This window comes from Phragmites australis, chromosome 10 (assembly GCF_958298935.1).
Source record: "Phragmites australis chromosome 10, lpPhrAust1.1, whole genome shotgun sequence".
In the NCBI taxonomy this organism is placed as follows: domain Eukaryota; kingdom Viridiplantae; phylum Streptophyta; class Magnoliopsida; order Poales; family Poaceae; genus Phragmites; species Phragmites australis.
This window is the reverse complement of record NC_084930.1, coordinates 8893809-8909357: the sequence shown is the minus strand read 5'-3', so window position 1 is coordinate 8909357 and position 15549 is coordinate 8893809. Positions and strand designations below refer to the sequence as shown.

Sequence of the window (15549 nt, the reverse complement as noted above, 5' to 3'; positions counted from 1 at the left end):
GGCTTTGCCAATGCCAGAAAGCGGACTGTTTCCTGTGAAATTCTTATGATCCAAATAGGCCTAAACTTGATCCGGAAGAGGGGTAGAGGTCATCATTTATTTGCCACTGATACAACCGGTAATACAGTTCAGTTGATGACACAGAAGTTGAGACATGTTACGAGAAATAGTTATGTTCGGTTTAGTATCTGGCTATGAGCCAAAGTTGTAATCCTAATCGGAGTCTGCGTACTCCAAGCCTTGACGTAGACTCCAAGTTAGTCACGGTTGTAATCATCTATATATACAAAACAGACCCGTAGAGGTCATTGCATGATCAAAATTCACATGGTAACAGAGCCATAGCTATAGACGTCCGGCACCAAGATGTCGTCGTCTTTTTCTTCAACCCTTTCCTCCTCCTCCTCCTCCTCCTCCTCCATGCAATCAACTATGTCCAGCACCTTTGCCTCTATTCCAATCCATCACGCAGTCACCGTGCGCCTCAACAAGACCAATTTTGTTCTTTGGCATGCGCAGTTGTTGCCCTACCTCCGCAGCGCTCGACTCATCGGCTACATTGATGGCTCCGTCGCAGCGCCGTCTCGGCTCGTTGCTTCCTCGTCAGCTGATGGCGCTACTCAAGTGCCCAACCCGGCTTACGATCACTGGTACGACCAGGATCAGCAAGTACTCAGCGGCATACTCTCCTCTCTCACCGAGGAGATCCTTCAAGATGTGGTGGCTGCCGCCACCGCCAAGGAGGCGTGGGACTCTCTTGAGCGCATGTTTGCGTCGTCCTCTCGAGCCCGCGTCGTTCAGATCAGGATGCAACTTGCGACGACAAAGAAGCGAGATCTGTCCGCTTCCGACTACTTCCGACGCATGAAGGGTTTTGGGCAAACCCTAGCTGCGATCGGTATGCCGCTCAAGGATGACGAGCTCATCTCCTACATCCTCGCTGGTCTTGGCCCGGAGTACGACTCCTTCGTCACGTCGATGGCGCACCAGGCCGGCTACTTGACACTCGACGATCTGTACGCTCATCTCATGTCGTTTGAGCTGCGCATCATGGAACGCACCAATGCTGAGATGCAACTGCATGGTGCTTCTTCCGCCAACTATGCTGGTCGCAACGGCCAACCCCGGGGGAACGGAGGACGTGGTCGCGGCTCCAACAGGGGTGGCGGTCGCGGTGGTCGTGGAAACTTTGGCCGTGGCAATTCTGGTCGTGGAAACTCCCAAGGCGATGGCAGTGGTAGCAGTACCACAGGGCGTCCTCGCTGTCAGATATGTGGCAAAGAAGGCCACACAGCGGTGAAGTGCTGGCATAGGATGGACGAGTCCTATAGTGAAGAACATCCGTCGGCGGCCGTTGCCTCTACCTCCTACAAGGTCGACATTGATTGGTACAACGATACCAGCGCTACTGATCATATCACACGTGATCTTGATCGTCTCACCATGCGCGAAAGGTACCATGGCGGGGAAACTGTTTAAGTCGGCAACGGAGCAGGTTTGCACATTGCACACGTTGGTCATAGTTCTATTCAAACTACTGCCAATCCTCTTGCTTTAAAGAATGTGCTTCATGTTCCTCAGATTTCTAAAAACCTTGTTTCTGTTCATAAGCTTACTTGTGACAATAATGTCTTCTTTGAATTTCATCCTGATCGCTTTGTCATAAAGGATCAGGTGTCGAAGAGAAAACTCCTGGAAGGTAGATGCGAGTTCGGACTCTATCCAATAAAGCCTCTCGAAGTTGAGTCATCTAAAAAGGCCTTTGTCAGTTCCACTGTCAACACGGCACAGTGGCATGCCCATCTTGGTCATCCATCATCTCAAGTAGTTTAGTCTATTTTGCATATTAATAAGATTCCTTCTTCGTGTGAGCCTAGTTCGTTGGTGTGTAGTGCTTGTCAGTTAGCCAAAAGCCATCAGTTGCCATACTCTAGATCTGTTCATGTGTCAACATCTCCTCTAGAGCTTATTTTTTCTGATGTCTGGGGTCCTGCACCTCAATCTGTTGGAGGATATAAATATTATGTGAGCTTTATTGATGATTTTAGCAAATTCTCTTGGATATATTTGATGCATGATAGGACTGAAGTGCAACGTATTTTTGTGCAATTTCAAGCTCATGTTGAGCGTCTCCTAGACAAGAAAATCAAATGTGTACAGTCTGATTGGGGAGGTGAATATCAAAAACTTCACAACCAATTCTTTCGCACTCTTGGCATTGCACATCGTGTTTCTTGTCCACATACACACCAACAAAATGGCTCCGTTGAAAAAAAACATAGACACATTGTTGAGACTGGTCTAGCACTTTTGGCTCATTCATATATGCCCTTAAAATTTTGGGATGAAGCTTTTCTCACTGCCACCTATCTTATTAATCGTCTACCTTCCCGAGTTATTGATAATGCCTCTCCATTAGAACGTTTGCTCCAAACTAAACCCAATTATTCTATGCTCAAGATTTTTGGGTGTGCTTGTTGGCCTAATCTTCGTCCATACAATAATCACAAACTATCTTTCCGTTCTAAAGAGTGTTTTTTTCTCGGCTATAGCTCTCTTCATAAAGGTTATAAGTGTCTTGATATCGACACCGGGCGTGTTTATTTGTCACGTGATGTGATCTTTGATGAGAATATTTTTCCCTTCTCTAGATCCTCACGTTCTTCCACTGAGTCTCATGATTCATCGGATTCCTCTTTATCTTCCTCAGCACTACAAAATTTCTTTGGCAGTAGCTTTGATAGGGCTTATGATCCTTCGAATGCAACAGGTGCTACTAACTCTTTGTCTGCAGAGGATCCTGCGCCTGGTGGATTGAGTGCATCATCGCCCGTCTCTCCTCCGCAGCGACATGATGCGATTACTGATGCCGGCCCGTCAATGACAGCCTTGTCTGGGCCTGCACCTGATGAAGACGTGGCAGCTGCTGTTTCTGGAGACAATCTGTCGCTCAATAATGATGGTAATCAGGCTGGCGCTACTTTCTGTTCATCCATACGGGACAAGACTTTCTCGTGGTATGCGCTGCCCCAAAATTCGCACCGACGGCATAGTCACATACTCTGCAATTCGTCTTTCTGATATGGAGCCAACCTTATATCATGAAGCTTTACAAGATCCAGCTTGGCACAGCGCCATGAATGATGAGTTTCAAGCATTGCAAAAGAATAAAACTTGGCACTTGGTTCCTCCTCAATCTGGATTAAACGTCATTGATTGTAAGTGGATTTTTAAATTGAAGAGAAGGTCCGATGGTTCTATTGATCGTCATAAAGCTCGTCTAGTGGCAAAAGGTTTTAAACAAAGGCATGTCATAGATTATGAAGACACATTTAGTCCTGTTGTTAAGCCTACTACTATTCGAGTTCTATTGTCTCTTGCTATATCTCGAGGTTGGATATTGAGACAAATTGATATTCAGAATGCTTTTCTGCATGGCTTTCTTGATGAAGAGGTTTATATGAGACAGCCACCTGGTTATGAAGATGCTAAGTTTCCTCAATATCTTTGCAAGCTGGATAAATCTTTGTATGGCTTGAAACAAGCTCCCCGTGCATGGTTTTCACGCTTAAGTACTAAGCTGTTGCAGTTGGGTTTTATAGCTTCTAATGCTAATGTTTCTCTGTTTATTTTCAACAAGGGAGGGATACAAATGTACATGCTTATTTATGTTGATGATATAATTATTGTGAGTTCCTCCTCCTTAGCTACGGATAAGCTACTTCACCAGCTTCAAGAAGATTTTGCTGTCAAGGATCTTGGCAAGTTGAGCTATTTTCTTGGTATAGAAGTGAGTACAATTTCAGATGGAATTGTTTTGACTCAGCAAAAATATATACAAGATCTTCTACAAAGGATAAATATGCTCAAAGCCAAGGGGATATTTACTCCTATGACAGTAACCAACAAATTGTCTCAGTTTGATGGTGAAAAATTGTCGGATGAGGATGCTACACGCTATAGAAGCATAGTTGGGGCTTTGCAATATTTGACTCTTACTCGCCCGGACATTGCCTTCTGTGTGAATAAGGTGTGTCAGTTTCTAGCATCTCCTACTACCGTGCATTGGGCTGCAGTCAAAAGAATTTTGAGGTATTTAAAAGAGACATCTAAGCATGGTCTTGCTATTCAGAAGTCAAGTTCATCCCTATTAAGTGCTTTTTCTGACGCCGACTGGGCTGGTAATATAGATGATCAACGAAGCACAGGAGGGTATGCTATCTTTATTGGGTGTAACTTGGTCTCATGGAGTTCAAGAAAACAATCTACAGTATCTAGATCAAGTACAGAAGCAGAGTACAAATCTGTTGCTAATGCCACGGCAGAAATAATCTGGATACAGGTCTTGCTTAGAGAACTCGGTATTAAGCAAGAGAGAGCTCCTAGTTTATGGTGTGACAACCTTGGGGCGACATATTTGTCAGCAAATCCTGTCTTCCATGCACGGATTAAACATATTGAAGTAGATTACCACTTTGTTCGTGAACGAGTGGCCAGCAAAGATTTAGACGTGCGAATTATTTCTACCAAAGACCAGCTTGCTGATATCATGACCAAGCCGCTTGCAGTCCAATCATATCAAAGATTTTGAAGCAATCTTAACGTAGTTTCACCACGTCCAGATTGAGGGAGGTTGTTACGAGAAATAGTTATGTTCGGTTTAGTATGCCAAAGTTGTAATCCTAATTGGAGTCTGCATACTTCAAGCCTTGCCGTAGACTCCAAGTTAGTCACGGTTGTAATCATCTATATATACAAAATGAACAGACCCGTAGAGATCATTGCATGATCAAAATTCACAAGACATAGTAAAACATGCACGTAAATCCAGCTAATAGGCAAGCGTGAACTGCAAAGGTCAGGAGTCAGGACCGGACTCCGCATCTGGCCAATTTGTAACCCTGACTCCGCATCTGGCCAATTTGTAACCCTGACTCCGCATCTGGCCAATTTGTAACCTGCGTGCCTGCCTGCCTTGTGCCTTCTGTGGCTGCAGAAGTGCAGGCTCTGCAATTGCCAACCACATCCTGCTGCTCCCCTCTGGGTGCTGCAGTGCAGTGCAGTGCAGGCTCGCTGGAACGGACAGCGAACGACGTTTTTTTCTTTCTCCTTGTTGCACGGAGCAGTGCAGAAGCTTACAACGTCCTGTGACGCCACGCGAGGCCGACACAAAACGAAGCACTTGTGCAGGGGATATGATGAGTTTTTGCGAGAAACCCAGTTTGCCCAAAATCAAAATTGCAAGACAGCAAGAATGTCCTTTGCGTTACAGTATGCATGCGTTCAGGTCCATGACAACACAACAGCACTGTGGTGAAAAATTCTTCCCACTTACGCTGAACAAAACGAAGACTTGATAATAGTACCTACGGTGTCACAACAAGTCCCAATGATGAGATGGCCACTGGTCTGAACAGGGACTCCACAGCCGGAAACGATCGCGGAAAGGGTTGTGGAACACCAGCACGGGACGGTTCACATGGCGGGGCATGTGTTGCGATTCCTTTTTGCGAGTGCAGTGACGAGGATGATGTACTTTGTATATAACAAATATGCGCCGATGCCATATCCGAGATGTCCACGGGGAAAAAAGGTCGTCCTTATGCGATACCCAAACCAATTATGAATTTCAGATACGAGAACAATAACATGCGCCCAAATGCTGTAGTAAGATCTGCGAATCTGGTTGTGGCCACTGGTCAGCAGTGCCGCATGTTCTTGGCAACCATAACAAGAGCATGTTCGGTGGAGCTCAAGCCATGCGAACAAGGACCCGCCACATGTTGGGCACGATGCTCTTGAGGTACTTCAGGACGAAGAAAATGATCAGCTACATCCAAAATCGGCAATCCGATCTCGAAGTCACAAAATCAACATTCAGTAAGCCAATGCATTGTACGGTATCGAAGGGTGAGGCAAAAAAATGGGGTCAACACTCAACACAATGACAATTGAATCAGGGTTACCAGCGGCGATACAAATACTTCACTTTTGTGAACGCAGACATGGTATCTAAACTACCCAACTTGCATTTCCCCATGGTTTATTTTGACACTACAGATGCTATGTTTATAGTGTCTATCAAAGCGAGAGTCCCATACAAAAACCCACCACCATATGCTCACGAGGGATATGTTTTTTCCCCAGTGCTGAGAAGCCAGGCCACCCTTGGATTGCAAACAGGCATTGAAGATCAAGGGAGAAACTGAATGAGCACGGCTCTGATGGCAATCATCTTCCAATATGCACTAACGCCGCTAAGCACGACAAAGATGCAATCCTACCCCTCGGTCTGCCCCTCCTTGGGGATGTGGAATCCTTCAATCTTCTGTGCGACCTCGTCTACCCCAACATTCGCCTTGCCATTTGCAATGGGCACCTCAATATCATCAGCATTAGCCGGGTTCAGCTGCCAGATCCGGATGGTGCCATCTTCCGATCCTGATGCATATGATTCACCACCAGGTGCAAACCGGACACAGTGGACTGGACCATGATGCCCTTTGTTACAAGCTGCATGTCATAGAGACAATGAGTTATACCAGGAATGGAAAGCACAATGGAGTAAAAGCCTAAAAAGGTCATAGCCCATCTCCCATAGAAATACCAAAGATGCGACAAGAGCGCACTGGGCCAAGATACATTGCTACAAGACTAAAACTGTAACACGACAAATCCTTTTCAACTTGAGAAAAAAACAACACTGAACATAAATGGTATCAAGATACTGTCTGCAAATATTTATCAATAAACCAAAATCAGTGATTATCAAGCAAATATAGCTTCAAATATTTGAATAGACCAGTGATTCAGAGGCCACAGGTGAGATGAACCCTGCAACACCAATCCTTTTCTGGAATGATGTGCAACCAGGGGTACAGAAGCCCAGCACTCAAGAAATGAAGGAGTACTTGTGAGTACAGAATTTTTGCTAAGCAGTATTAATTGTGCTGTAGACCTATGAGTTAGGGGGCAGGCTTTGAAGCTAAAACACCAGAACACACAACTGAGAACGTTTCTAACAGCTCTAATCGTGACAACATCAAAAGCCAAACATAAATATATTGCTAACTTTATTTTGTATATGCAAAGCTACGCCGAGACTGCAGGACAGAGCTAAAACAGAAAAACTTGCCTATTTCTTCACCAGTGAAGAAATCAAATACATGAACCCACAGATCTTCTCCTCCAGCGACAAATTTGCTCCCAGACTTTGGTTCAAGTGAAGCTGACTCCACAGTGCATGGCATTTCATAACTTTTAACAAGCCCAAAGCTGATGAAAAAACATCAAAACGTTTGTTGGAAAGGACTATCAATTCAAATGATGACAATGACGATACAAGAAACTTACTGATTCGCATCCCAAAATTTTACACTTGAGCCATCAGCAGTAGTGATGAACCTGCCATCATGGCTTACTTCTGCACTAGTGACAGGTGCCTTGGTTTCAAGAGTTTGGACAATTTTTTCACTCCTCACATCCCATAGCCTGTGCAGTGAAATTAATTAAGAGCAATGAGGCTGTACTAAAACAAAACTTATATGGCCAACTAGTAGCCATATCTATTATTAAATTAAGGCATTTCTTTCGCGCGCGCACACCTTACTCCACCCATATCAGTGCAGGAACTTAATATTGTTTGGTCACTATGAAGCCAAGCAACAGTTCGGACAGAACCAGGTGATTTGTCAAGCTCTCTTGGAGCTGCATCAGGACGATTCATATCATACACACGCAAAATCTTTTCCATGCCTCCAGTGAGTAACAGGTGGGTATCCTGCAGCACCATCAACAATATAAATCAGGCTGAAAGTGACCTATGAAGGACAGCTCCAATTGACTACTAGAGCATGAAAAAAAAGAGACAAGACAAGACATAAAGGCCAGCTAAACTAAAGCAGTATATGTTTTTACTTATTGATTTTAGTTTGTAAATACTTGTCTGCAGGCTTCGCAGGCAACATTTTGCAGTGAATACCCCATAAATTTCCTACAGGCAGCGGTGTGAGTGATGAATATACAATTAATAGGGGTAAGCCATGTGAAAGCATTAGCTCCTGTTCTATGTGCAAGGAGCTAAAATGGCAATTAATTTGGACTAGGAGTATATAGTTAAAAAGCAAACAGATATTACTAAGTAAGATGTGCTGATTGATATAAATCAACCATACGACCAATACATTTTTCAGATACCAATAATTGCAGCAGGCATATCAAATTAGGACAAGGCTTTAATGCTCTGAAATACCGATACTTCCAAACGGCCATGTATCAGTATCGGATACCCTATCCGATACAGATAGGTGCCGGATACTTGACGGATACATATCTGCCGAGTATCCGAATAAAAATAAATATTGAAAATTTGGATACTCCTTGGATACTTGTGGGATACATTTAGGATATGACCCAGTCCAGTATAGCCCAATCACATCTCCTAGCCGCATAACCTAATAATATTGCATCTCCTACCCACATTTCCCACTCCCAGCCGCATCTCCCATGCCTCCCTCTCGCCTGTCACCACCACTTCCACAACGTCGGCGACGACGCCCTCCACCACTTGCCGGCGGTGAGTTCCTCTCCCCCCTGGCTCCCCCTTTTCCTCCTTTCTTCCCATCCCCGTTCTTTTGATTTTTGACCGTCGGTGATTGAGTGACCGTGTGCGGGAGGCGGCAGGCAAGCAGTACTGTGGGGGCAGTGGCTGCGAGACAACGTTTGGGGTTGTGGTTGTCATCGAAGCAGCCTCCCTCGCCGGCTTGTCCAACCCCAACGGCATGAGGACGATGATGAAGCCCATGCCGCCGCCACACATCAATCTATTAGGTATTAGCTAGTGGTAGCTCCTAGCCAGATACAAGTTGGAGACTAGAGTTGGAGACTTGGAGCAGAACAAGGTAGTAACTTATTAGTGTTTTTTTTAAATAGTAAATCGTATCCGTGTATTGGGTTTCCTGAGAAAATAGCATATCCGTATCAGTCCAATACCAATACACGTATCCGTATCGGTGCTACCTAGCTTTAATGTAACAACCAAATAATTCAAACCAATGGGCACCATATTCGAGAAAAATGAAAAGAATGCAGCACAACATCGCTTCAGGGGGAACCCAAACTCCAGAACTGACAATCATGGTTTCATCAACATAGATGTCATCATAACATGGGGACAAAATAAGTTTCAGCAAGTATCACCTCAGAATAGGCACAGGCCCGGACTATATGCTTGTGTTCAAATGAATGTAGCTCATCACCAGTTAGTGCATCCCATACTTTACTGAAAAAATAAGGTATCAACAACATATAGTTAGTAACAGAGCAAGCTGAAACCATGAATGAACATAGAAACATCTCTGGGTACTTGGCATTAACATTAAAGAACTAAAATGTCACCGACAGCCATTCTTTCTTGGAAACATGCCAGTTATTTCTTTGCAGGAAATTGGATATTACACTGAATTTATCAAGAGGAAGTATAAGGTGGACAAGGCTATATTGGTGGACATGCACCAACTCAATCTCATTCATTGGATCTGATCTAGGTGGCCCAAATGGGATGTGGGAATTTCCCATCCCACTTGGGCTGGCTTAGGCCCAATCTGACTTTGTCAAATCAGAAGGTGCATACGAGGGATGGGGAATCCCCACCTATCACTTGGGCCATCCAGATAGGATCTGATGAACAAGATTGTGTTTGCGTGCATGTTCTTGTGCACCTGAAACTTCCTCATTAATAAAACCTACTTATAAGCACCATAATTGCTAACCTGAATCGTGTACTACATCGTTGTTTCAAAACTCTATAGATTATGATGATGACAATGGCAGGCAACTTAACTTCAAAATCCTAAGAAAATATCATACCCAAACTTTTTCACTGCTCTATGTACTGTCCCCAACCCTTTCCTGAATTCTTCTAGCCCAAATGATCATCGTGAAGTTTCTGGTTTCCTCACCCCAACTGTTTAATGATGTTCAGAAACAAAAATTATGCAACCACTATATATTCCTCATCCAGATGTATAGTAGTAACAAAATCATTTATGAACAAAGTTTTCCAGGTCAGCATACTTATTCAAGTCTCAACTATGTTCGCATGATGGTTAAATAAATTAAGGACAGATGTTGAGGGTGGCAAATAATTGCCTAACACATGTGAGTACAAATGCCTCCTGTACAAATATGATTGCGTTCAAAGTTACTGTCAGATTCCCTTTTTTCCATGGTAAATCTGATAACACTAGATACCATGAAGTCATGAACTCAATTCAGATCAGACTGGCCAGATGTATGTAACACATCTAATTCATGTATCAGCAATTCACGTCTCAGGAAGCAAATCAAGAATGCAAATATAGAAATTATCCATCAAATAAGCATAATTTGATACAGTAGTGAGGATGCATCTAATTTTGTCAAAGAAAAAAAAAAGAAGGAAAATGAAATTAACACCAATGCCCACTGGAACTTCACAGGATAAGAAAACCGTACGCTGAAAAGTCAGCTGAAGCAGATGCAGCAAGCAGAGCGTTTCTGTCAAGACAACAGCTCCAAACAGCACCCTTATGACCTTGAAAAGTCCCAATCCAGTCACCAGTCTCACCATTACGAAGCATTGGATTTGTGTCTGCAGACAAAAATAAATGACGAGAGCTGTTCAATAGCCATCACTATAACAAATAAGTATGGTTCTCCAATGCAAATGTTACTGCAATGCAAAAAAGGTACAAATCCTTTGAAGCTGGCTATACTGTAGGACCAACGCATGGGTCTAACTTAACACAACGGACTTCTATGTTTCACACCCTTTAGTGGGGCATCAAAATCGGAAGGTAAAACCTTCCCCGCATCCACCAGCTCAATCCCTCATGACTGGTGGGTCTGGCTCCTTTTTGTTGCTACTTCCTAGTGCCAAGCTTAGTACCAGGAACTAGCTTAGAACCCATGCTATAATACATGGGAATTGATCTAACAACAAACCAGATGCCAGGATGCTCACCCTTCTGTGTATTTGTACTATGAACTCAACTGAAAATAAAAGTCTGCAAGTTACGGACTAATACATTGTCCATATCCTGTTGAGACTCTGTGTTAAAATGGTTAGTTGCTTACAACAAAGAAGATGTGTCATAAGCTGCAACAAAGAAGATGTGTCATAGGCTGATTGTCATTTGCTTCATCTAAGATATGTTTCAATATAACAAATCCAACAATTCCAGCACTTACTATATAGCATTATCACAAGGAAGCGTGATTCTAGAACATAAACTGCAATTATGTCCCAACAAAAATAATGTACCTAATATCTCAGTATCACCATTGTAACAACTAGTGGTGGAAAGTCAAAATACCCACAACATTCCAACCTAAGAATATTCAAACATCCGAAAGACCGACCGAATCCAATTTGTCTCATCCCTATATCAGTGGCTTTCAAAACATAAAACTAAATAGGCCAACTTATAAATAGTACTGATTTAACAACCTCCATTTGAACAAACATAAATTAACTCTTGTTATAAATATCCAGTAATCCAGACGACCCTGGAACATTTCAGCTCCTTCCAACATAAGAGAGATCAGTGAAGTAGGTAATCCAGCCAAATCTGGCAGCTAGCCCACTAAGCTGAGAAAGGTAAAAAAAGGAACTCACACAATACAAATCAAAATATTGCTCTGCAATTGTGGTAACAAATCTTTTACAAGGATTACAAAAGGCAAGACATGTACGAACTACAGTTTCACAATAACTTCTTCATTCTCCAACGGAGGTCGATATGTCAAAATTTGGCTAATTTGCACCACGCCAACCCCAGGTACATTAACTGATAACATCAAATAGCATTACCTAGGTATCAACTATAGACAAACAAACAAACCAACTTAACCATAGCACCCTACACATCTCAAATAACACATGAATACAAGTTCCCTCATCACATATATTAGCACATTTCATAACCATAACTCATTGGAGGCTACTTCTGAGGCGAATGGAAAGAATAAATGGAAGTTCAATCTACTAACAGAGAAGACCATAGGGATAGATGAAGCAGGAAAATGGAAATAAATATAAGTTTGGATTTTTCTTCCACTTGCCACATATCGCTCAAAGAATCGAAGGGAGTGGAACTGGGAAGAGTGATGGTTGAAAAGGCGTTTTCTTTCAAAGTCAGCCAAGTAGCTAGGCGCCCCCCTCCCACCAAGTGGCAAATCACTGCCTTCGCCTAGCCCGCCTAACTGACCACCAAACCCACCTAATCAGCAATTATGCGTTAGGCGCCAACCCGCTGCCCACCTAGCGGCTAGCACTTTAAAACAGTGTCAAAAAAGAAACATTCAGTCCTTTCTAGGTAGGTGACCTCTTGGACCAATCAGCCACAGATGCTTTAGCATGTGAACTAGATTTTCATGTGAGAGCAAACTAGGTTTCCGGTAGTATTCCTTATCAAGATTACATTTCTTTCGTGAAGGGAGATTCGTGAAAAGATTGAATAAGAAAAAGATTAGCAAAAAAGATAATAGGACCGGAGTCAATCAAAATGGAAAGTAATGAATGTCACTACCGAGGCAACAACTATCATAGATGAAATTTTATAGAATAATTGTTAATGTTCACAATGGAGTGCTGAGGACATTCCCACCATTCAGAAGCTGGGTATGGCCTGCTTACTAATAAGGAGAGGGATTCGCCAGATAAAGACAACTAGAAAACTTATAGGTGTGTTTTTCGTGCCACGTGTACAGCCCATAATAATAACAAAAATGCTTGACTCCTAACAAAACAATTGTAACGCAAATCCTACAATTTCTATAACGAATAGGATGTAGACACATTAATTGGAGCAGTTGGAAAGAACAACCGCCAAATTTTGAAAGCTACAGCGCCTGAGGTAAAGTTAGCCCACTAGCCAATCACATATCAGCGTCAAATAATTATCACGGCACAAATTGCGCCTCTGGCAATCCATCCACCTCAAAACTATATTCAAACATGTAACGCTCCAACTCGCAGCGCAACTAACGCCTCGAACTAGAACCACACAACTAGCATCCGTCCGTCGCGTCACAATCCACATCCCGATCTCAACCACGATGTTAGAAGAAAAATGGAACGAGTTGATCGGAGGGGGAGTGTCGCTTACCCTTGCTCGCGCTGATGAGGAAGTAACCGTCGGGCGTGACGGGGCTGTAGAACAGGTCTACCACGGGCCGCGAGTGGCCGTGGCACACCAGCGGGACCGCCACCTTCTTCTTCTCCATCGCCTCGCTTCGCTTCCCTTCCCCCAAGCCCGTCGAGTCGACTCCTACCCCGGCGACAATGGCCTTGAAATGCGCTGCCCCCCGCGCGCCCAAACCCTAGTTCTCCGATCGAAGAGAGAAAAAAACCACCAACAAATTCGGGAAAAAATAGGAGAAAAATCAAATCAAATCAAATCGCGCCGATTGGCGCGGGGGCAGGGCGATCCGGATCCGCAAGGTTGGATCTGTACAGGCGCTTTATTGGGTGGACGGATCGGCGGGGGCGGGCGGGCGGGTGAGGCGAGGCCGGCCTCCTTGGGCGAGGGGTGGGGAATGGGGCAGGAAGCCGGAGGCTGTATTTATATCGGGACGAGACGAAGCGGCACGCGCTCGGCTCGAACCAGGAGTGGGGACGGGGCGAGTGGGAGTTGTCGCCTTGTCGGTCTGGGTCGTTAGCGCCCGTTGGATCGTGGTCCGATGGTCTGGATTCGTATTGGCAAGTGGGCCGAATGACCTCGCTTGGTGGTATCACTTTTTAGGTGTCGTTTGGCACATGGGAAAGGGAAATAATATTTTATTAAAATAGTAATAAAATTCAATCTTAATTATCCATCTCTTTTCCACTTTTCTATTTTAACTCACAATTTATTTTCTTTTCTCTATCCCACTCCCCTTTTCCCAATTGCCAAACACCACCTTAGGGAAAAAGACACGGCCCGCTCCGCTGGGCAAAAAACAACATAGGTGTTGTTTGGTTCGGCCGTTTCTCGGCGTGACCCGATCACATCGTCAACCGATCGTGTTACTTTGTGTTTGTTTAATCGGATGCCATGGAAATGGATACCGCGCCTTTAGCAATCTGATTACGCTCGATTTGGGCGGTAACTAATTGTGGTCCTCATCGGACACTCCCTCGATAGAAAAAGAGAGAGAGAAAAAACTCCCATCCCGTTGCCCACGACGCAAGTAGCGGCACTGGCCAGGCGACCATGCCTGCTTCCCCATCCCTCACTGTCTCCATGCCCGTTTCCGACGGTGTCGGAGGATGAACTCCTGTCGCAGGGATCCCGAGAAACCCCTTTTTAAAGATTCGGCCGGGGGATGATCCTGAACGAGCTCGTCCGGGAAATAAACGGAAACGGAAATAAATGCAACGGCTGGTGGTGGGGGATGATCGATCTAGTGCAAAAAGAGATAGATGCACCGGGGTTTAGACAGGTTCGGGCCGCACGGGGGCGTAACACCCTACTCCTATGTGAGCGCTATATCTTTCCTTGAAGGGAATTCTTCAAGGATGTATCTGGTTACAAGGGTGTGCTGCCTACAGAGAGCTTGAGGCTCCCGTGTTCTAGCTCTGCTCGAGCTTGTTTGAGATGCTCTTATTCTATCGTCTCGTCTTGTCTTGAACCTGAACCTTTTTTACCTGAATCTCGTCTTGTCTTGAACCTGAACCTTTTTTACCTGAACTCTTCTTTAATCTCGAATCCTTCTTTAATCTCGAATCTTCAACTGGCCTTTCATGTGTTCTACATCCTTTCCTTTTATAGGCGCGCCGACCTCGACTTATCCTGAATGGGAAAGAGGGGGCGCGAGTGCCAAGGCGCCACGGAGAAAGGCGCCATCATTCCGTCTTGGCGAAGTGACAGGGGCGGTGGAAAAATGCGGCGTGCATCCGACCACCCGCCACTGTGGATGTCCTTTGGCACCATTAAGAGGGCCCACCGGGCAGCCATAGAGGCGCCCGGTGCGCCCACCCTGTCTTGTTCTTCTGCCAGGGCAGGGTGGCAGGCGGAGCGCTTCGATCCTGGCAACGTTATCCCGAGGCACCCGGATGAAACGGGACGGGACCCGTGCATTTAATGGACCCACGCCCCCCTGTCAAAGCATGGCAGGGTCTGACACTAGGGCGTGGGCAGCTGAGAATGTCAGGATGTCAGGCCGCGCGTGCCTATTAAATGCGGCATTGGACCTTTGACTGACTAACACCCCGCCGATGGGACCCTTCGGGTCGTCGGGCGATCTTGCGCGAACCTTCGGGGAACCGAGCACTCTCTCCCGAGCACTTCGGTGAGACCTTCGGGGAACCGAGCGCTCGGGGGCTGCCACGTGCAGCCCCGAGCACTCTCTCCCGAGCACTTCGGTGAGACCTTCGGGGAACCGAGCGCTCGGGGGCTGCCACGTGCAGCCCCGAGCACTCTCTCCCGAGCACTTCGGTGAGACCTTCGGGGAACCGAGTCCTCGGGGGCTGCCACGTGCAGCCCCGAGCACTTGGCTGTTTGGATCATTGGGGGACTACAGTACTCG

At 45.1% G+C, this 15549-nt stretch overlaps 1 protein-coding gene and 1 non-coding gene across 2 annotated transcripts; one reads left to right on the top strand and one right to left on the bottom strand.

The window, feature by feature from the left end:
- Positions 1-903: 903 nt before the first annotated feature.
- Positions 904-1042, top strand: LOC133883780 (small nucleolar RNA Z247). Its single transcript, XR_009902989.1, has one exon. It is a non-coding gene; the product is annotated as a small nucleolar RNA Z247 (small nucleolar RNA).
- A 4882-nt stretch (positions 1043-5924) lies between these two features.
- On the bottom strand, positions 5925-13559 carry LOC133883474 (uncharacterized). Its single transcript, XM_062322811.1, has 7 exons — positions 13149-13559; positions 10495-10630; positions 9199-9280; positions 7605-7780; positions 7354-7491; positions 7136-7275; positions 5925-6513 (listed from the first exon to the last, which is right to left on the bottom strand). The coding sequence occupies exons 1-7, from the start codon at positions 13264-13266 to the stop codon at positions 6281-6283; spliced, it is 1023 nt and encodes a 340-aa protein (XP_062178795.1). The 5' UTR covers positions 13267-13559; the 3' UTR covers positions 5925-6280.
- Positions 13560-15549: the final 1990 nt, after the last annotated feature.